The 21,682-nt window shown below is 41.3% G+C and overlaps 1 protein-coding gene across 2 annotated transcripts in view; it reads left to right on the plus strand.

Moving 5' to 3' along the window:
- PCSK5 (proprotein convertase subtilisin/kexin type 5) overlaps positions 1 to 21,682 on the plus strand; it is a 441,103-nt gene that overhangs the window by 388,401 nt on the left and 31,020 nt on the right. For both annotated transcript variants that reach the window (XM_077148451.1, XM_077148452.1), the window contains exons 31-35: positions 909 to 1,126; positions 4,851 to 5,087; positions 7,516 to 7,746; positions 9,362 to 9,539; positions 14,183 to 14,400. In XM_077148451.1, the coding sequence (XP_077004566.1) occupies positions 909 to 1,126; positions 4,851 to 5,087; positions 7,516 to 7,746; positions 9,362 to 9,539; positions 14,183 to 14,400 (1,082 nt within the window). The remainder of the gene's footprint in view (positions 1 to 908; positions 1,127 to 4,850; positions 5,088 to 7,515; positions 7,747 to 9,361; positions 9,540 to 14,182; positions 14,401 to 21,682) is intronic.

Raw genomic sequence — 21,682 nt, forward strand, 5'->3', positions numbered from 1 at the left:
CTTGAGAAAACAGCTGTGGATTTGCTAGGATGTCGAGAATTAGAGCCAGCTGGAAAATGAACAGCAATCCAGCGCAACTCCCCCAAACAAAAGACTCCAGAATTTTTATAATATAGGAATGATGAATCCATCAATTGCTCATTCTGGTAGAAGATGAAATATATTTGGGAATGCACTGTTTATTTAATTTCAAATTTCGCAAGTTCAATCAAACTCCTGGTAGGCATGTAATGCATTTCTAGTCACTGTTGTGTCAAAATTCATTTTTAAGGGATAGATTTTGTGGGACACAGTAGCAAAGTACCTTTGTTCTTTAAGTGTTCACCATAGTGGTCAAAAAAGCTCAAGATAACAATGCACAAAGAAGCCTAATCTTAGCTTTCATCTGGATACTACTAGTTCCCCTTTCACCTTCCTATTTCTCTACTTTCTTTTCCAATTTCTTCTTCTTAAAACCACATTTTAAAAGGGGGTTTTATTCCCCATCCCCTGACATACTCTATACATTTGTTTTTAATGAATGAATAGAATAAATAAATGAATGAGTGAATGATTAAATGGATATGAATGAATTAAGCAATTAAACAAAGCATCAAGTAATGATTCCGTGGTGGGGGATGGGGTGGAGGCATGTCCCATATTGACATCGGGATTTAAAGAGGACTCTGGTAGATTAAGTCACCTACTCCAATCCTTCACTCCTCCCTGTATCCCTGTCCCCTGCCTTGAGGCTGCAGCAACTCCCGCTAGAAGAGAATGCACTCCCTGCCCTTTGACTGTGGACTTCATTGTGTGACTTGCTTTGGCCATTGGGATATTGGCAGAAGAGAGGCTTGAAATATGTGATCAGATGTGACTCACTTCTCTAGTTTCTAAGCTTCTTCAGTTATACTTTCTTCCCTCCGCAGGGGCTTTTATGCAGAAGATGGCATATGTGAACACTGCCACTCACCTTGCAGAACATGTGAAGGAAATGCCACCAGCTGCCGTTCGTGTGAAGGGAGCCTTGTCCTGGACCAAGGAGTATGCCAGGAGGTCTGCCCAGAGCAGCACGTGGCCATGGATGGGGTGTGCAAGCACTGCCCTGAGATGTGTCAGGACTGCATCCATGAGAAAACGTGCAAAGGTACCTGGGAGCATCCTAAGGCAGAGCATGGCTCCCTGTTTGGGAACCGACTACCCAAGGGTGGGTGTTTGTCTTATTTTCATAGGGCAGCAGTAACCAAACTGAGTGGCTTGACACGACATAAATGCATTTTCCTGCATTCTGGAAGCTCAAAGTCCAAACTCAAGGTGTTGGCAGCACCATGTTCCATCTGAGACCCGAAGGGGAGAATCTTTCCTTGCATCTTCTAGCTTCTGCTGTTTGTCTTCCTTAGTTTTCCTTGGCTTGCAGATGCATCATTTTAATCTCTGCCTCCTCCATTTTCACATGGTTGTCTTCTCCCCAGTGTCCGTCTGGGGAGACACATTTCCATCTTCTTATCAGGACACCAGTCATATAGGATTAGGATCCAACCTAATCCTGTTTGGCCTCATCTTAACCAATCACATCTCCAATGACCCTATTTCTAAATAAGGTCACATTTGTGAGACCGGGGGTTAAGACTTGAGCCTGTCTCTTATGGGGACACAATTTAATCCATAACAGTGTCCAGAGAGAACTGTGGGAGCCAGTCTCCCTAACTTGGCGAAATGTGTCTGTCTACATGCACATCGATGACAAAATTAAGTGAGGGTGAGTCAAAGCCTTTGCATTACAGACTCTGCAAGTTAAGATAAACAAGAGCCCCTCTTTGCATGATTTCTGCTTCACCCATATTTTGAGCACCTCCTGTATGCCATGCACTTCCCCAGGGGCTGGAGATACAATTAAAAACACAAAGGTTCCACCTCAATGGAACACAAAATCTTACAGGGGTGACTGATCGCAAACAACTAAATACAGAGGAAGCTAAATAATTTACACTGTTATAAAAGAGAAGGAAGGAATGTTCAGGTAGCTGTAAGACTCTGAAAATAGCACTCTGTGTATAGGTTTTTTCCTCTGGAATGTACTCCCAAGAAAAGCGGTCCAACTTCCTTCCCCAGATAAAGGAGACTCATTTATGTGGAGCTGTCCTAGCCAAAGGATTCACTTGATGTAAGCCTAAAGTGTTTTCCAGGATTCCCCCAAAATAAGAAAATGAACACAAATAAAATAAGCCCATATTGCAGTCTTCATACTGATTAAATACACATCTCCATTTATTAGTCTATTGTATCATTAAAGAAAAATCACCCAATCCAGCAATTCCTAAACTGATTTCTGTATTGAATAGAGTGTGAGGTTGTTTTAGTTTCCTAGGCTGCTTAAGCACATACCATGAAATAGGTTGGTTTAAACAATGTGAATTTATTCGTTCACAGTTTTAAGGCCAGGAAAATGTCCAAATCAAGGCATAATCAAGGCGATGCTTTCTCCCCAAAGACTGGCATTCTAGGCCAGTGACCCCTGGTTCCTGTGTAATGTGGCAAGGCACTTGATGGCATCTGCTCGTCTCTCCCTTTTCTTCCAGAGTCAATTTCAATTTCTTCCTTCTGTGGCTTTCTCTCTCTATGTGTATATCTGAATCTCATTCTTATAAAACACTCCAGTTATAGGATTAAGACCCATCCTGAAATAGGTGGGCCAGACCTTAACTGAATTAACCTCATTGAAAGGTCCTATTTACAACCTTCCTGGCAACGTGGGACAGAAATCCGAGAATGAGCTGGGCGGAACTCAGCATCAAGGGATTGAGAGAACCTCCTCAACCAAAAGGGGGAAGAGAGAAATGAGACAAAATAAAGTGTCAGTAGCTGAGAGATTTCAAACAGAGTTGAGAGGTTATCCTGGAGGTTATTCTTACGCATTATATGGATATCATCTTTTAGTTAAGGTGTATTGGAGAGGCTGGAGGGAACTGCCTGAAAATGTAGAGCTGTGTTCCAGTAGCCATGTTTCTTGAAGATGATTGTATAATGATCTAGCTTTTGCAGTGTGATAGTGTGATTGTGAAAACCTTGGGTCTGATCCTCCTTTTGTCTGTGGTATGGACAGATGAGTAAAACATAGGGATTAAAAATAAATAAATAATAAGGGGAACAAATGTTAAAATAAATTTAGTAGGTTGAAATTCTAGTGATCAATAAAAGGGAGTGGTGAGGGGTATAGATAAAAAATGGGAAACAAAGGCAAAATATATTGGGTAGATTGAAATACTAGCAATCAATGAGAGGGAGGCGTAAGGGGTATCATAATACATGTATGAATTTTTTTCTTTTTTCTTTTTATTTCTTTTTCTGAATTGATGAAAATGTTCTGAGAAATCATCATGGTGATGATTATACAACTATTTGATGATACTGTGAGTTATTGATTATATACCAAGAATGGAATGATCATATGTTTAAAAAAAAAAAAGGTCCTATATACAGTGGGTTCATACCCATAGGAATGGGTTAAATTTAAGCACATTTTTTTCTGGGGTGCATACAGCTTGAAACCATCACAGAGCTGCTACCAGGTCCTACCTCCTGAACCTTCCAAAACCCAGTGAAGCTCCAGTAAAGCACACCTACCCCAATTATAAATGAAGCCTAACTTACACTTAACCTGTCCTTATAAAACTAACAGTTTCCTGCCCCAATCAACAAAATCTAGCCATCTTCCTTTTATCTTTTTATAACACTGCTCACAAACTCCCCAAAGATGCTTTCCCTTTTGCAGGCAATCAGTTTCCTTGCTGCAACAATCTCGGTGTCCTGAATAAAAAGGTGTAAACCATGATTTAACTCTGATTAGTCTTTTGACACATGGTTTTCAAGTTTCCTGAACAATACATTCAACATCTCAGCACTGCAATTTTTTCCACCTCTGAAGACCAGGTCATGTCGAGACTTAAGCCTAGCATCACCCAATCAGTCTCCATATGTGATCTCCTTTTCCTAAGTCAAGGGTTGTTGGACACTGTATTAGTCTGCAAGCTGCCAGAATGCAATATAGCAGAACGGGAATGGATTTTAAATAGGCAGTTTAGTAAGTTACACATTTACAAGTTCTAAGCCTATAAAAATGTCCCAACTGAGGCATCCAGGATAATATACCTTCATTCAAGGAAAGCGGATGTGTCTGGAACACCTCTGTCAGCTGGGAAGGCACACTGGCCCCTTGCTCCTGGGCTCCGTTGCTTTCAGCCTTTGTTGCTATGAGGGTTCCTCACTTTGCTTTTCCTGGGATGGCTTTTATCTCTCGGCTTCCCTTGGCTCTTTCCAGGCCCTGACTTGCTTAACATCTCATGGTGATGTCTCCTGGGCTCCAAGCATCTCTAAACATCAGTGTCTCTGTTCTGTGAAGCAACTGTTCTCCAAGTGTCTCTGGCTCTGTGGGCTCTGTGGGCTCTGTGGGCTCTGTGGGCACTGTTGTTTCTGATGCTTTCCAAAATGTTTCCTCTTTTAAAGGACTCCAGTAAACTAAGCAAGACCCACCTGGAATGGGTGGAGTCATATCTCCATCTAATCAAAAAGTCACACCCACAATTGTGTGTGCCACAATCTCCTGAAGATAACCAAAACCTTCTGCCCTACAGTATGGAATTAGGATTAAAAGGAATAGCTGCTCCCACAATATTGAATCAGGATTAAAACATGATTTTCTGGGGTACATAATACTTTCAAACAGGCACAGACATGCAAGGCATGCCCACAGGGATGGGAACCTGGCAAATGAGCCGGAGTGGTGGGGAGGGGCCTTACCCCCTGCAAAAGGAATGAATTTCTTTCTCAGTCTCCCCAACGAGGATAACATGCTGCTTCCTCCTTCCCCTCAGAGTGCTTGCCTGACTTCTTCCTGTACAATGACACGTGCCACCAGTCCTGTCCTCTGGGCTTCTACGCCACCTCGCGCCAATGCGTGGCCTGCCACGCGCTCTGCCTGGAGTGCCGAGGCCCGGACGAGGGCGACTGCAGCGTCTGCACCGACGCAGACTCGGTTCTCTACGATGGGCTGTGTTTGGACGAGTGTCCAGAGGGAACTTACTTTTCAGAGGAGACTGAAGATTGCAAAGGTAAAGACGTCCAGGAAGCAGGCAGAGCAGACATCCCAGGGGGCCTGAGAGCATCTTGGGTTTCTGCGGGGGGTGGGGGTGGGAGTGGGGCGTGGAGGAGGGTGTGCGGTCCCAACCCTGCCTTTCCTGGTCATTCCCTCCCATTCCAGGAACCGAGCTTTGAGTCTGCTTTTTAAAATTATTATTACTGTGGTAAAATCGAGGTAATATATAATGATTCGTTGTAACCATTTCTAATTTGTTTTATTTTTTTAAAAAAAAGGAATTATTAATCAGCTTTGGTCCTGTGACTTTTATTAGTAGCGAAATCGCGTTGACTTTCCTCACAGCTGTGGCTGTGGACTGCTAACCAGAAGGGATTCTCAGTGGAAGATTTGCCCCTGTGATGAGGAGCCTTCAAAAGCCACCAAATATGGAAGATTGTTCTTAAAAGTTGAAGCCTTTACAAGTGTGTAGCAGCTCAAGCAAAACTGCTCCATAGAGGATTTTCTCAGAACCTCTTTCCTCCCTCCATCCTTTGCCTCTTCAGCGCCCCACTCCTTTCCTTCTTGTCTTCTTCAGCAGCAGCGCCCCCTCCTCCTGGTCCTCCGCTCCATCCCTCCCCACACCTCATCCCTACACTTTGAAGAAAGAATCTGCTATTATTTTTACCTCCTTATTGTTTTCGTGTTGTGTGTGTGTGATCTGAGTTTTGTTCCATCCTTGAAACTTTGAGAATATGTCTTTATCAACTTTTTTTTTATTGTGCTCACATACATGCACCATGAAATTTGCCATTTTAACACAAGTGTACGATTCGGTAGAGTTGATTACTTTTACAATGTTGTGTTGTCATTATCTATTCCATCATTAACATGCTTTCGTCACCCAGACCAGCACAGAAACTCTCTACCAAATAAGCCCTAACTCTCCATTCCTCTTCTGCCAGCACCTGGTCACCTCCAGTCTATTCTGTCTCGATGGCTTTGCTTATTCTAAATATTTCATATAAGTGAAATCATGTGATATTTGTCGTTTTGTGCCTGGCTCATTTAAATAGCATGATATTTTCGAAGTTCATCCACTGCAGTCATGTGTATCAGCCCCTCTTTCCTTTCCATGGCTGAGAAGTACCGCATTGCCTGGATATGCCACCTTTTATTATTCATTCAACTGTCAATGGGCATTTGCATTGTTTCCGCCTCCTTGTGTTTGCCTTTTATTCCACCTCCTTGTGTTTGCCTTTTATTAATCAAGAACAGAAAAAAATGTAAACTGTCCATTACCAAAGGAATGTCACGCAAGTAAGAGAAGCATTCTGGGAAAAAGGACTTTTCCACAGCCTCAAGCTTCGCTCCAGCTGGGAGGCAGTAGTCACTCAGCCCCACATGCTGCCCCCCAGCAAACGCGAGGTAGAACTGCTGAGGCAGTCCTCCTAAAGGCAGCGAGAGCCTGAGGGTGACCTAATGTGGCAGGGGAAACCGTGGGCCACCACATCCTAACACGTCCTTGGGCAGGTGGCTTGGGCAGGACGTGAAGATGTTTCGTCCTCCCAGAGGTTCTCTGCATACGCGGTTGTGTGTGTTTCATGTACAGCATTATTTAGTGCCGGTGCCCTCCGGACTATTTGTGAAATCCAAAGGTTCCGCCCACAATGGGTTTCCACCCACAGGAATGGGTTAGCTTTAAGAACATGGTCTTTTCTGGGGTCCATGAAACGTCCAAACCATCACAGCTTCCCATTTTTTGTTGTTCAGTTTTATGAGTTCTGAAAAATGGAAACTGTGTAATGTCATGGATCCCCCATTACAGTATCGTACAGAATAATTTCACTGCCTTAAAAGTGCCCTGGGCTCCACCTATACCTCCACGCATCAACCAAACCTGTGAAATTGTTCTTATTTTATTTTCTAACAAATATTTACCAAGTACCTGTCAGAGGCACTGCATTAAAAAATAAACACCAAAGAGGCCTGGAGAGTCAGAGTCAACAGGCAATTATGATGTATTTCGACAATTGCTCTATTAGTGGTGCACAAGGGATTCTGATAGGTGAGTGAAGGACCAAAACAATAAGGGTGAGAGGGTAAAAAGGCAATGTCCTTGTGTAGGACAATAGTGCTGTGGAATTACTTCTTATCTGTTGCAGTTTGGGTGATTATACTGAGCTTTAATAATATTTCTGAGGTGGCTGTTGCATGAGAGCTGTTGCATCAGCTCTCTGGGTATGTACCATAAAGAAAGCAAGATGGCCATTCTCCTTTTGCACCAAGAATGCTCCACCCAGACTGCCGAGAGCTGTAATCTCCTCCCGGCCCACAGCCTTGGCACAGAGCCCTGGAAATCTCTGGAAGATATGTGAAAGGAATGCCGACACACTTTCTAAAGGAATTGATTGCCTCTAAGGCACCCCAGCCCTTTCTCACTGCTGTCCACACCGTGTCCACAGATTGCCACAAGAGCTGCCACACCTGCTCGGCCTCTGGGACCTGCACGACCTGTCGAGAAGGGCTGAGGATGGACAACCGTGGGAGCTGCGTGGTTTACAGGGAGTGTGCCGCCTCGGAGTACTGGGATGCAGAGGCTCACGAGTGCAAGCCCTGTCACACTAAGTGCTTTCGCTGCTCGGGGCCCTCTGAGGACCAGTGTCACACCTGCCCGAGGAAGAGCCTTCTCCTCAGTGAGTTCTGTTTCCCCTAAGTCCCAGGAGGCATTTGTTTTCCCTTCCATCTAGGAAACTACTTACACAGTGCCTGATGCCCAATGGATAGTCACTTCTTTCTTTTTGTATTTGGAATGTTTTTCAAACTTAAGGAAAAGTTGCAAAAGTAAGAAAAGTACAAAGAATAGTGTTCTAGTTTGCTAGCTGCTGGAATGCAACACACCAGAGACAGATTGGCTTTTAATAAAAAGGGATTTATTTTGTTAGTTCTTCAGAGGAAAGGCAGCTAACTTTCAACTGAGGCTCTTTCTTACGTGGGAAGGCTCAGGGTAATCTCTGCTGGCCTTCTCTCCAGGCCTCTGTGTTCCAACAACTTTCCCTGGGGTGATTCCTTTCTGCATCTCCAAAGACCTGGGCTGAGCTGCGAGTGCTGAGATGAGATATGCTGAGTTGCTTGGGCTGTGCTGTGTTGACCTCTCTAATTTAAGCACCAGCCAATTAAGTCAAACATCATTCATTGCAGCAGGCATGCCTCCTAGCCAACTGCAGATATAATCAGGAACAGATGAGGTTCACGTACCATTGGCTCATGTCCACAGCAACAGAACTAGGTGCCTTCACCTGGCCAAGTTGACAACTGAATCTAACTACCACAAATAGGAATATACCCTTTACCCAATTCCCCTTTTAACATTTTCTAGCATCTTACCCCATTTGCTTTGACATCTCTGCGCACCCACCCACCCCCTTCCCACACATATACACACAACCTATATGGGCAATGATACACACTTTTTTTCCTGAACCATTTGAGACTAAGTTACATACACTGTGATTCCTTTCCTCCAAATACTTCAGAATAGGGATTTTTTTTTACAAAACCAAAGTACACTATCAACTCTAACAAATTTAACATCAGTACAACACTGTTATCTAATATATCATCCATTTTCCAATGTTGTCAATTCCCCTTCAGAGCAAAGGCCAGTCTAGAGTTAGGTGTTGATTTAGTTGCTGTCCCTTTAACCACATTTAGGCTGAAACATCTCTGTGGACTTTCTTTGTCTTTTATGATAGTGACATTTTTAGCCCTCATTTGGGGTTTGCCTGACATTTCCTCACGATTAGATTAAAATTATGCTTTCTCAGCCAGAATATCATGTTGGTGATTAGCCAATGCTGTGTCATTCTCAAAGGACCATGTCTGAAGGTACATGCTGTCCACCTGCCTCTCGTGGGTGATGCAGGTTTTGATTAAGATGAGCCCCCTCGCTCTGTTGCATAGTTACTATTTTCCCCCTTGTAACTAAGGCACTTTGTAGTGATACCTTAAGAACAGGGAAATATTCAGTTCCTCATCAAAATTTCCCCTAGATTTATATGCATTGATTAACATATCATTTAAGCCACCAAGGCTAGTTCATTCTGACCTCTGTTTTCTCTGAATTCATAACTGGTTCTATTTCTTAGAAGTTCACTTAAGTCCCCAAGTGTATCCATCCACCTCAGGGACGGTGTGTCATTTCTCCTGTACCCCCCGCCCCCCGCCCTGCCCACAGGACACGGAAGGTTGCTCAGCAAGCCTTGGAGACACGTGGCATGATGCCAACAGACTGTGTTCCTCTCTTGGCAGACACGACCTGCGTGGAGAACTGCCCTGAGAGCTACTATGCCGATGAGGACAACCACCGGTGTGGCCCCTGCCACAGCTCCTGTAGGACATGTGAAGGGAGGCACAGCATGCAGTGCCAGTCCTGCCGACCGGGCTGGCTCCAGCTGGGAAAGGAGTGCCTGCCCCAGTGCAGAGAAGGGTGAGGTGCTCATTTAATCCTGCAGCCTCTCCAGATACCACTGTTGGCAAACCCATTTTGCAGATGAAGAAACTAAGACTGGGACACTTATATAACCAGCTCAAAGTTGCGCTGCTATAAGGAGCTGAGCTGAGGGTCCAGTGCATGTCTAACATTCTCTAAAGGATTTTAGTCAGTTCACAGAAACTGAAAAGAAACAGGAGAGCCAGAATGACCTGGAAAGTCGAAGAAAAGGGTTGTAATGTCAAATCTGACTCATATGAGTCATTGATCTCACCCAGTGTCAAAATTCACTAGTAAATCGAAGGATCCCAAGGTGTTCTTCTCTCACAGAAGACGAAGATTGTCAGTGTGGGTTCCTTGTTTTACATTAGGGTTTATTCTGATTCTGATTTAATATGCGAAGTTTAAGCACATGGATCATTGATTTTGCAAAGGGAATAATTTTAGTTAAAGATTTCCATTTATACCCTATTAATTATTCAACCAGTTGTGTCCATAAATCCAGAAATTCCAAGTTTATTTATAATAAGTAAACTTGACTGGCCAAATGTATCCTTCTAAAAGCATTTCACAGATCAAGACTCTCCATTATTTTTCTGCTAGGAAAAACCATTAGTGTTTATAGCAGGAGGCCTGGTTACCAGCATACTGGGAAGATTTCACAGGGTCATCTTTTTTTATTTTTTCTGAACAATAAAGAGAAAGATTGGTTACAACCAGTAACCTACAGCACTGAGAGTTTCCTTCACAAATTGATGAGGTGAAATCTTGGACCTCCCCCAAGTGCTTTCACCCAAACTGGCACATCTCTCTCCTCATCAATCTCATATCACTTATGCATGTACCATTCATTTTAGTTCTATATACGGCCTTCTTGTTTGATTTGCCTCATATTCATTCATTCAGCAAATATTTAATGATACAAGGTACAGTACCTTGTATGTAAACTAGGCACTGTAGGGACTCGATGAATAAAATAAAGACTTTGACTTTCAAAAGCTTATGTATATTCTTGTATATCCCCTTCCTAGAAAATTATAGTTCCTGGAAGGAAAAAGAGACCTCTTATTTTTCCCACATGCTACTACGCACTCAGAGCGGAGTCATGCCCATTAGCAACCTACGAGAGACACCAATGGTAGGGATCAATGCAGGGAAGTTCTGCTAGCAAGAGTGAGGATGGGGCTGCCTGGCTTAGCCCATCCTCTTCATCCTACTCAAGTACTTCAAAAGATCTGGATCTTGGGTAAAAATAAATAAATAAATAAACATCTCTGTCTTCCTCAAAAGAAGTCATTCAATAGTCTCAAGCAGCAAAAAAGTATAATCCCCTGGTCTAAATAGACTGTAGACCATGGAATTAAGAAGACAATTTTTCCACAGTGTCTGAGGTCACAGATAGGAGAAAGAGGCACCAGTTGCCCTCAATTTCTTTAATGGGGTATAAAGGAAATATTAATGGGGTAAAATCAGAGGTATTTAACTGAAATTGCTCCCTCTGGAAAATCAATGTTCCATATGCATTGCCTAAACCTCATATGTTAAATCTCTTGCCTTGGAAAGGCAGATATGTAAGGTTCTGTCAATTATTCTGGTGTTTGACCTCAAGGAAGGTTCTCTAAGCCTCAGTTACTGAATATGCTTATGGATAAGATCCTTTTCAAGGCCTGAGGATCAAGAGAATTCATAGTCACATCATTCAAAAGAGTTATAAAAGTTAGCAGTGGCATTGCACTTGTCTCTTCTTTTAATCTGATCTAGCAAGCGCTTTACTGTCTTTCCTTTAGTAGTACTCTGATAATTTTAAAAATCTGCTGGTATTGATAAGTTTTCTTTCCCTTGGTTCCTACTGATGCTTTTCATCTTTATAACAATCTATAATAACAACATTAGTAAAGAATATGTGGACAGGCACAAAGATGAAAACCATCACATGGAGGATAGCAGGATGCATGTATAGAAAGCACCTTTATTGTGCTACTGAATGAAAGAAGCCTGGAATTGCTTACTTTTGGACTTTTTGGTATGTGAGATAGTAAATTCCTTGTATTATTCAATCCAAAAAAAAACAAAAACGTGTGCTCTACATTAGAGTTTACCAAGTATCCCACTCACAAGTTATCATTAAGTTATGATTTAATTCTACAACAATCCTGTGAGGCTGATATTATTCTCTCCATTTTACAGGGAAGCTGAGGCTCAGAGAGGCTAAGTAACATGTCCAAGATCACATAGCTACTAATACATGGAGGAGCCAAGATCTGACTCCAATCTTGTGTTCCCTCTGCTGTGTGTGGAACATTTCCCTGTTGATTTCTCTTATGAGTCATATGTGGTCTTTTGTAAGATACAGCTCATAACTGATTTTTCCTTTTGTTCCCCTTCCATTACTTTAGGTCTCAAATGCGTCAGGGTCTTAATGATTGACTGGTAATAATAGTTGTTTACCTAACTGCTGAAGGTAAAACAAGGTTTGATTTGCTTCAAGTGGGTCACTGAGGCACTGGGTGTATCCATAAGATCAATGATAAGTGGCTATGTAGAAGCAGGCTCAGCAGTACCTAAGCACGGTGTTAATTTTCAACATGTTAGTGGAACCAAAAGAAACCTCCAAACAAAAAGAAGCCAACTCCTTGGTAGTTTCCCACTAGAGAAACCAAGGTTGAGCCTTCAGGTCTCTAGAACTTCAGCGTCCTGACGTGTAGAGAAGCAGAGATGGGTCATATGTTGTCTAGATGTTCACCTTTCATAATAATCTCTTTTTCTTTCTTTTATCTTACTTGGAAAATCTTTGTTGCCCTTCAGTTAATGCGCTGGTGCTTTCACAGAGTGGTGTTCTAGTTTGCTAGTTGCCAGAATGCAATATACCAGAAATGGAGTGACTTTTTAAAAGGGGAATTTAATAAATTGCTAGTTTATAGTCCCAAGACTGAGAAAATGTCCCAGTTAAAACAAGTCTATAGAAATGTCCAGTCTAAGGCATTCAGGAAAAGATAGCTTGGTTCAAGGAGGCTGATGATGTTCAGCATTTGTCTCTCAGCTGGAAGGGCACATGGCAAACATGGTGGCATCTGCTGGCTTTCTCTCCAGATCTCTTGTTTCATGAAGCTCCCAGGGAAGTGTTTTCCTTCTTCATTTCCAAAGGTCTCTTGCAGGTGGACTCTCTGCTTCACAGTTCTGCTCAGCTCCGCGGTGGCTCTCTGTGGCTTTCCCGTTGCTTTAAAAAAAAGGGACTTTCTCCAAAATGACTACTGTTTTAAAGGATTCATGGGTGGAATCACACTCCATGGACGCTTTCTGATCAAACGTTACCACCCACATTTTCTTTTCTCTTTTTATTTCTTTTTCTGAAATGATGTGAATGTTCTGAGAAATATCATGGTGATGAATATACAACTTTGCGATGATATTGTGAGCCAATGATTGCACACCAAGTACAGAATGCTCATATGTTAAGAATGTTCATGTGTAAGTTGATTGGTTTTATTAATAAATATTTTTTTTAAGTTACCGCCCACAATTGGGTGGGTCACATCTCCATGGGAACAATCAAAATGCTCCCAGATAGCAATATTGAATGAGGATTAAAGGGCATGGCTTTTCTGGGGTCCACCACAGATTCAAACTGACACAAGTGGTGTTTAACAAATAAATTCAAGTCCTTGTCCCGCTTCACTATCTGTTTGATTTTAAGCAAGTTGTCTGAATTGTCTGAGCCTCTCTATAAAACAGGATTGGTAATAATAATAACATTAATAACTATTGCTAACATGCATTACTTATTTACAATGTGTTGAGCCCTGCTCTAACCACTTCCTCGGAATGAGTTAGTTTAATTTGAGGTACTAACATTAGACCCATATTGCAACTGAGGAGCCTGAGGAACAATGATGAGTGCCTGGCTGTAGGTTCCACAGATCCTGAGTGGAAGAGCTAGGATTTGAACAGAAACAGTCTTATTCCAGAGGGCGAGATCCTGACCCCATGCTCTAGTGTCCCTTTTGTAGGTTCAATGAGGTGAGATAATGTTCCCAGAGTCCAAGTGTAATATCTTGCATATAGTAGGAACTTAATGAATAGTGATTATTGTTATTATACTTAACCTCCAAAATTCTTGGCAAAAGAGGTTACATCTATTATGTAAACATCCTCAACATCACTCATGCCCCTCCTGTTTTAAGAAGTTTTTTAAATTGAGAAATCAGCAGAACCACTCCATTTTACTGATCTCACTCAACACAACTTAAAGCTTTGAAATTGTAAGGTTATTGTTTGGAATTGTCATAGAATTAATAATTACCACTGACATGCATTAATTATTTACAATATGTCAGGCACTGCCCTAACTGCTTTTTGAAAGTGAAGAAAGAAATGGGAGGCGAAAGCCAAAGGGAGCTAACAATTACTGAGGCACTTCGTGTGTGATAAGTACCAGGTCCTTTCATGTGTGTTATCCAACATCAGGGAGGGACTGCAAAGCGCAGTTTACAGATAAGATATTAATAATTAGTAAAGTTAAGTAATGAGTCCAAAGTCACCCAACTCGTAAATGAACACTGTCTGACTAACTTTGTTTTCCCCACCACATCCAACTTAGAAGCAAGCTTAGTATTCAGACTTTGTTTCCCCCTTGGTTTCAGCTATTATGCAGAAAACACCACCGGAAGGTGTGAGAGGTGTAACAAGAGCTGCAAGGCATGCTTGGGCCCGAAGCCTGCGGACTGCCTGTCTTGTGATCCGTTTTTCTTTCTGCTCCGCTCCAAAGGAGAGTGCCATCGCACCTGCCCCGAGCATTACTTTGCAGAGTCAAGCACACAGACCTGTGAGAGATGCCATCCAACTTGCAATAAATGTAAAGGTAAGCAGGTAACTATCGTTTTGCAGTTGTGAATGGAAAAATGAAAAGGTTTCCCTGCGGCTGAGCCCATTTTTCCCTTCAGTCTTTGGGGGCTTCTATTTTCCTAACCTTATCACCATCTTTTCCAGCATCAGCACCTCTGTTCTCTCGGCTTCTGCCTCTTCCCCCTAACCTGGACTGCTGCTGCAACACTATTGCCTCTTGAGATCCTCCCCTCTTCCCAGCCCAGATACAGGCATCATCTCAATGAAATGCCTTCTTCTTACTGTTTTCCTTCTTTATCGGTTGAACTTAGATTCTGCTTAGGGAAATTCATCTATTCCCAATACTTTAGCACCTACCTAAGACGTCTGCCTCAAACTCTGCCAAGTTCCATTCCTACTATATAGATGCCTATTTGTATATCCCTGAAAAATTCCTTAAAAATCAACATATCCCAAAATAAATACAATTTGTGCTTCCTATGCATATTCATTCTTTTTTTTATATGAGCTTTTTATTTCGAAATCATTTCATACTTACAGGACAGTTGCAAAAATGATATAAAACCCTTATAGAGAAGTCCAGTATACCCCACTGTTCTAGTTTGCAAGCTGCCAGAATGCGATTTAGCAAATGGAACAACTTTTAAAAGGGAGATTTTATTAAGTTGCAAGTTTACAGTTCTAAGACCATGAAAATGTCCCAATTAAAGCAAGTCTATAAAAATGTCCAAATTAAGGCACCAACAAGAGGTTACATTCATTTAAGAAAGGCCAGCAAAGTTCAGAATTTCTCGCTCAACTGCAAAGGCACATAGCAAACATGAAAACATCTGCTAGCTTTCTTTCAACATCTGCTAGCTTTCTTTCCAGGCTTCTTGTTTCATGAAGTTCCCCCAGGGGCATATTCTTTCTTCATCTCCAAAGGTTTCTGACTGCATGGGCTCCCCTGCATTTCATGGCTCTCTTGTGGCTTTCTCGCTCTCAAGTTTCTCCAAAATGTTTCCTCTTTTAAAGGATTCCAGTAAACTAATCAAGACCCACCTGCAACAGATGGAATCACATCTTCGTGGAGAAAATCTAATCAAAAGATTCCAGCCTACATTGTTGAATAGGGATTAAAATAAACGGCTGCTCCCACAAGATTGGATCAGAACCATAACATAGATTTTCTAGGGTACATCATCCTTTCGAAACAGCACACCCATCATCACCCAGTAACTAGGATCAACTTTTAACATTTTGCCACATTTGCTGTTCTATCTTTTTGTCTATCTATTCACCTGTTTGTCTCTCTATTATCTAAATATTTGAGAGTAGTCTGCTGTTCACTCTTTCTGTTGATGGAGTCACCACACAAACATTTGGCCAAGTTTGATACCTTGAAGTATGCTGGGATCTTATCTTTTCCTCACTTCCTGTCCAGCCCTTCAACCTCCAACAAAGGTAAACTTCAAGGTCTGCTGATTCCTCTCCTAAATATTGTGCTAATCAGATCTGTTTCTCTAATCTCACTATCCTCATATTTGGTTCTTAGCATCACTTAGCCAGTCTTTTAAAGTAGCCAGCATGTCACCCCAACTCTGGTCTTGCCACCCCCAACCCCAGGCCATCTTGCACAACGATGCTAAAATTCACATATGGGTGGCCCATGGTGGCTCAGCAGGCAGAGCTCTTGCCTGTCATGCCAGAGACCCGGGTTCAATTCCTGGTGCCTGCCCATGCAAAAAAATAAAATTCACGTGTGCTTATTTTGCTCCATAGTTTACCATAAAAAGATAATCATGGTGAATTCTTGTCAATATTTAAGAAAGAACTATCCCCACAATGTTTTAATCCAGACAAATATTGAGAGATGGTAAGGCACACTCTTGTTCTTCTTTTCAAAAGTGTCTTGGCTAGTCTAAGCTCTTCTTCTATATAAATTTAAATAACCAGTCACTTTTCATCAGCAATTATTTGAATATTGATCGACATTACATTCAATTTGGGGTGGCAGGGAGGAAAACCCATCTTTATGATCCTGAGTTGTCACATTTATTATCACTGTATACCTCTCTCTTTTTTTTTTTTTTTTGCATTTACTCACTGTCCTTCAATAATCTTTTACTTCAGTATACTCACTAAATAGTTTCCATTTTTAAAAGATGATTAAAAGCTTTCCCCAGTCAGCCCCTTTGCCACTTTGAAGCAATTATGTACCCCAGAAAAGCCATGTTTTTAGTTCTAATCCAATCTTGTGGTGGCAATGTTCCATTTATTCCTGATTTAATACTGTAGGGTAGAAATTTTGATTAGATTATCTCCACAGAGATGTGGCTATGCCCAATTGTGATGTGACCTTTTGGTCAAATGGAAATGTGACCCCATCCATTGCAGGTGGGTCTTGATTAGCTTACTGGAGTCCTTTAAAAAGTGAAAGATTTTGGAGGGAGCACAGAGCTAACAGAAGCTACAGAGCCGATGTAGAGTTGGAGATGGAGACAAAAACAGCATGGTGCTAAGCAAAGATTCATAGAAATAGCCAGAGCCTAAAGAGAAGAAATCTCTGGCCCCAGCAGATGTTAACCTAAGAGATGAAACCTAGAGTTTTGTCCTGGGGCAGCCAAGTGATAGCCTACAGATGCTTAGAGAGGAAACCACTGGAATAGAAGCAGGAAGCAATGAAACCGGGAATAAGGACCAGCAGGCAGTAGCCAAATGCTTTCTCAAATTACCCTTCCCTGAGCCAAGGTATCTTTCTCTGGATGCCTTAGTTAGGACATATTTATGACCTTAGAACTGTAAACTTGTAACATAATGAACTCCCTTTTTAAAAATCTTTCCATTTCTAGTATATTGCATTCCAGCAGATTAGCAAACTAATGCACCCCTTTAGTTCATGTCTCAACTCTCCTTATATATACTCTAGAACATAAAACCACTTAGAACGAACCCCTTGCAGCCACCAAGTATGTAATGCTCTTTCAAGCTTCCCAGCCTTTGACCCATGTGTTTCCTCTTCCTGGAAAACATCACTCTAGTGAACTCTCAAAGACCCAGTCATCTGGGTAATTGAATGTCACCTCCTTTGAAGCTCTTCTTAGTGCTACCAAAGGTGTTCTTCCTATCTTCTTCTTGATTCTACAATATACTCTTTTAGCATAACACTTTTTTAAATTATTTTTTATTTACGAAAACAAGCAATACTCTTAGAACCACCAAAAATGGATATCTTCATCAGATTAACCATAGACATATTTAAATAAAGTATCTGCATAATCATTGTAAAGCCTGTGTTTGCACTGTAAGTTTCATAAACCAATTTAAAATTCAGACAACAAGGAAAAAATCTACAAATTCAGATAGCAAAGTTCTTAACTTCTAAATGTTAAGCACTAACTTAGACACCATTTGATCAGCTGTCAAAACTGTGGATGTTCTCAAAATATCAAGTAGAAAGTTCTTACAAAATCTACATTGCTATTTTAATGACCTATATTACTAAATATTTTCCTAATTTTAGGAAGATATATCATAACACTTTTTACATTGCATTTTAATTAACCATGTCCATTTTTCCTACTGACTGTGAGCTCCCCAAAGGGCAAGGATTGTGCTATATTTATCTTCATATCCCTTGTTCCTAGTCCAGAGTATGTCATATAATAAGTGCTCATTAAGTGTTTGCTGAATGAATGAATATACAGAACACCAATTGTGGTAGTTAAGTTCAGGTGTCAACTTGGCTAGGCAAAGGTGCCTAGTTATATTGCTGTGGACATGAGCCAATGGCATGTGAACCCCATCTGTTGCTGATTACATCTGCAGTTGGCTAGGAGGTGTGCCTGCTGCAATAAATGATGTTTGATTTAATTGGCTGGTGCTTAAATGAGAAAACTCAAAACGTAGCACAGCCAAAGCAGCTCAGCACACCTCATCTCAGCACTCTCAGCTCAGCCCAGGCCTTTGGAGATGCAGAAAGGAATCACCCCAGGGAAATTTGTTGAAACCCAGAGGCCTGGAGAGAAGGCCAGCAGAGATCACCCTGTGCCTTCCCACATTAGAAAGAACCTCAGTTGAAAGTTAGCTGCCTTTCCTCTGAAGAACTACATATTAACTAAATAAATCTCCTTTAATCAAAGCTAATTCATCTCTGGTGTGTTGCATTCTGGCAGCTTGCAAACTAGAACACAAATAAATCCTAAAGCTCTTAAGGAAACTGGAAATTTTTCACCTGTTAGCTCTTTGAAAATATTGTTTCTCCGTCCTTCCTTCCAATCTCCTATTCTGAAATTCCTATTGTATCAGTTTGTTGATGCTTCCAGACTGCAAGATACCAGGAATGGAATGACTTTTAAAAAGGTAGTTTATGGGTGGACCACGGTGGCTCAGCAGGCAGAGTTCTCGCCTGCCATGCCGGAGACCCAGGTTCGATTCCCAGTGTCTGCCCATACAGAAAAAAAAAAAAAAGGTAATTTATTATGTTACCAGTTTACAGTTCTAAGGCCATAAAAATGTCCAAACTAAGGCATCCAGAGAAAGATAAATTGACTCAAGGGATATTGATGTCTGTCTTATGGGAAGGTACATGGCTGGCATCTGCTGTTCCTTGTTCCTGGTTACATTGCTTCCAGCTTCTGATTCCAGTGGTTTCCTCTCTAAGCATCTGTGGGCCTTCGCTTAGGTCCTCCAGGACACAATTCTGGCTTGTTTATTGACTCATAGTGATGTCTGTTCGGCTCTGCATCTCCAAATGTCCATGTCTAGATGTGTGCTCTCTGTCAGAACTCTAAGCATCTTCAAATGTCTCTGTCAGCACTGAAGTAACTGTTCTCCAAGTGTCTATGTCGCTTCTGAGCATTTTCCAAATGTTCCCCCTTTTAAAGGACTTCAGTACACTGATCAAGACACACCCTAATGGGCACAGTCACATCTCCATCTAGTCAAATGGCCACACCCACAATTTGGCGAGTCACCTCTCCATGGAAGTAATCTAATCAAGAGGTCATGCCCACAATTGAGTGGATCAGTCTCCATGGGAACAACCTAATCAAAGGCTTCCACCCTACAATATTGAATCAAGAAAAAAGGACATGGTTTTTCTGGAGTACACAACACTTTCAAACCAGCACACCTACTAAATATATTTTAGAGTTTCTCGTCTGTCTTCTATGTCTCCTAACTTCTCTTTTGTGTTTTTATCTCTTTTACTCTCTATGATTTATGCTAGGTTATGTCTTCAGGATTCTCTTCCTGAAGCACCCTAATTTCCTCTCTGTGTCCAGTTTAAAGTTCAGCTCATCTCTTATTATCTTTGCTTTTAATTTCAATGACAGTATTTTTAAGATTTCTAATTGTTTCTTCTTCATCTATTTCTGCTTCATATCCTCTTGTTGTGTTTCATAATTTATTGTGTTTATGGATTCTTTTTTCATTTTTTTTTTTTTTGGCATCTTAAAATTCTGATTTTAAAGTCTTTACCAAACTATCAATGAAATTACTTTTATCTGAAGTAAAGGCACCTTCTGGTTGCTGATTGTGTTTGCTCTTTTTCTTAACAATCATTGCATGTATATGCTTTAGAATTTTGGTTTCAGACTCCTTGTGAATGGAAAGTTTTGTTTTAGGTTCATTTGCCCTGCTCTCCTTTTCTATTCATTCCTGATGATTTGGTAGCTTTTCAGCTAACTCTATCCCTGCTCCACACCTAGGGACTCAATCCAGAAACAGGGCTTTTCAGTGTTCCTAGAAGTGATATTGATGGTAATATAGATTCCATAGCAACCCAACCAGTTGAAATTTGTTCAGGAGGTGATAACTGTGTACACAGAAAGTCCCACCCCAATTCCCGTCTTAAGATCTAAACCTAGCTTTTGGACCTGATCTTATATGAAAGAAGCATTTTTAGTTCCTGTTAAAATTGAGAAGTTGAACTCCAAGCTACCATTGCCCAATTCTAGGCCTGGAGTGGAGCAGGGAAGTGCCTTGAAACTGACTACCATTTTTTTATTATTATTATTTTTATTCCCCTTCTGAAGCAATTTCATCTTATTTTTTAAGTCCACCTATTTCTTTTTTTGGTTTTCTATTTAGATATTTAGTCTATCATTTCAGTATGATTGTAGTGAAGGAGTCATATCAGAACCTGAACTAATGTGTAATTTTTTTGTGTGCATTGTCACTAATGGATCAACAGAAATTCTTAGAAGAGTATTATACCTGCTCATTGACCAGTTTCATTTTCCTAATTCAAATGCCTGGTGGTAGGGTGGAGTGTACTTAAGACTCCTCTTTTTCTTTTCTTTTTTTGGGGGGCACTTAAAACTTTTGGATGAAACAATTACTCCCAATCTGTCAGACTGTCTCTAATCTTGCTCCCTCACCTTTCCAAAATAATTCATGTCAGAGCAGTAGATTGACTACAAAGAAAATCCAAGGAGAAGAGATAACAAGATGAGAGATCAGTTATTTCCATACTTGGGCAGAGACCATCAGCCAATCTTGCTATCTAGCTGCTAGGCTGACCTTCCTGAACACTCTCCTGATGCTATTTCAAAAATAACTTAACTTCTTCCTAAGTGCATGTGAATAGAGCCATCCTCAAGTTGAAGGTAGCTTCCATAGTCACCTTTATGGTGCCCCCATAATATCATGTTGTCTCAAATATACTTTCCCTAATGGTTTTCCTGAGCTCCAGATCTATCCATTCAATTGCCTGCTGAATAACTCTACTTTGGATGCCCAGCATATACCTCAAACTTCAAGTGTAAATACATTATTCTCCAATACACATCACCCATTTGCAAGCCACTTTTTTCTGTGTTACATAAATTGGTAAATTTCCCCACCAACTCTCCAGTTACTTGGGACAGAAACTTGGGCATCGCCTTCTGCTCCTCCCTCTCTCTCAACCCCTGCAATTTGTCAAGCCCTGTCACCTAACTCTACTTCCCTTCTCTTGGTCTTCTAGGTCTATTGCTTTAGTTCAGATTCATCATTTTTTGCCTGAATTATTCACCAGTTCTCTAATTGGTCTTCCCCCCTGTAGTATCAGCCACCCAATAAACAGCATCCTTTCATTATGCACTCAGATAGATCTTTCTACGCAATGAATACGATAACACTGCTCCTTTACTTAAAATTCCTCTTCACTGATTCTGAGATAAAAATCTTAGCTTAATGGCTTTGCATAGGAGACTCTTCACCATGGACACACTCCTCATGTTCAGCATCATCTCTCACCGCCTTCTCACCCATTCTCTACTCCAGGTGTAATGAGTTCTATAAATTTAGGCCAGCTTGCCCTCTTTTCTCCCTCC

The sequence above is a fragment of the Tamandua tetradactyla genome, chromosome 2 (assembly GCF_023851605.1).
Source record: "Tamandua tetradactyla isolate mTamTet1 chromosome 2, mTamTet1.pri, whole genome shotgun sequence".
Classification (NCBI taxonomy): Eukaryota; Metazoa; Chordata; class Mammalia; order Pilosa; family Myrmecophagidae; genus Tamandua; species Tamandua tetradactyla.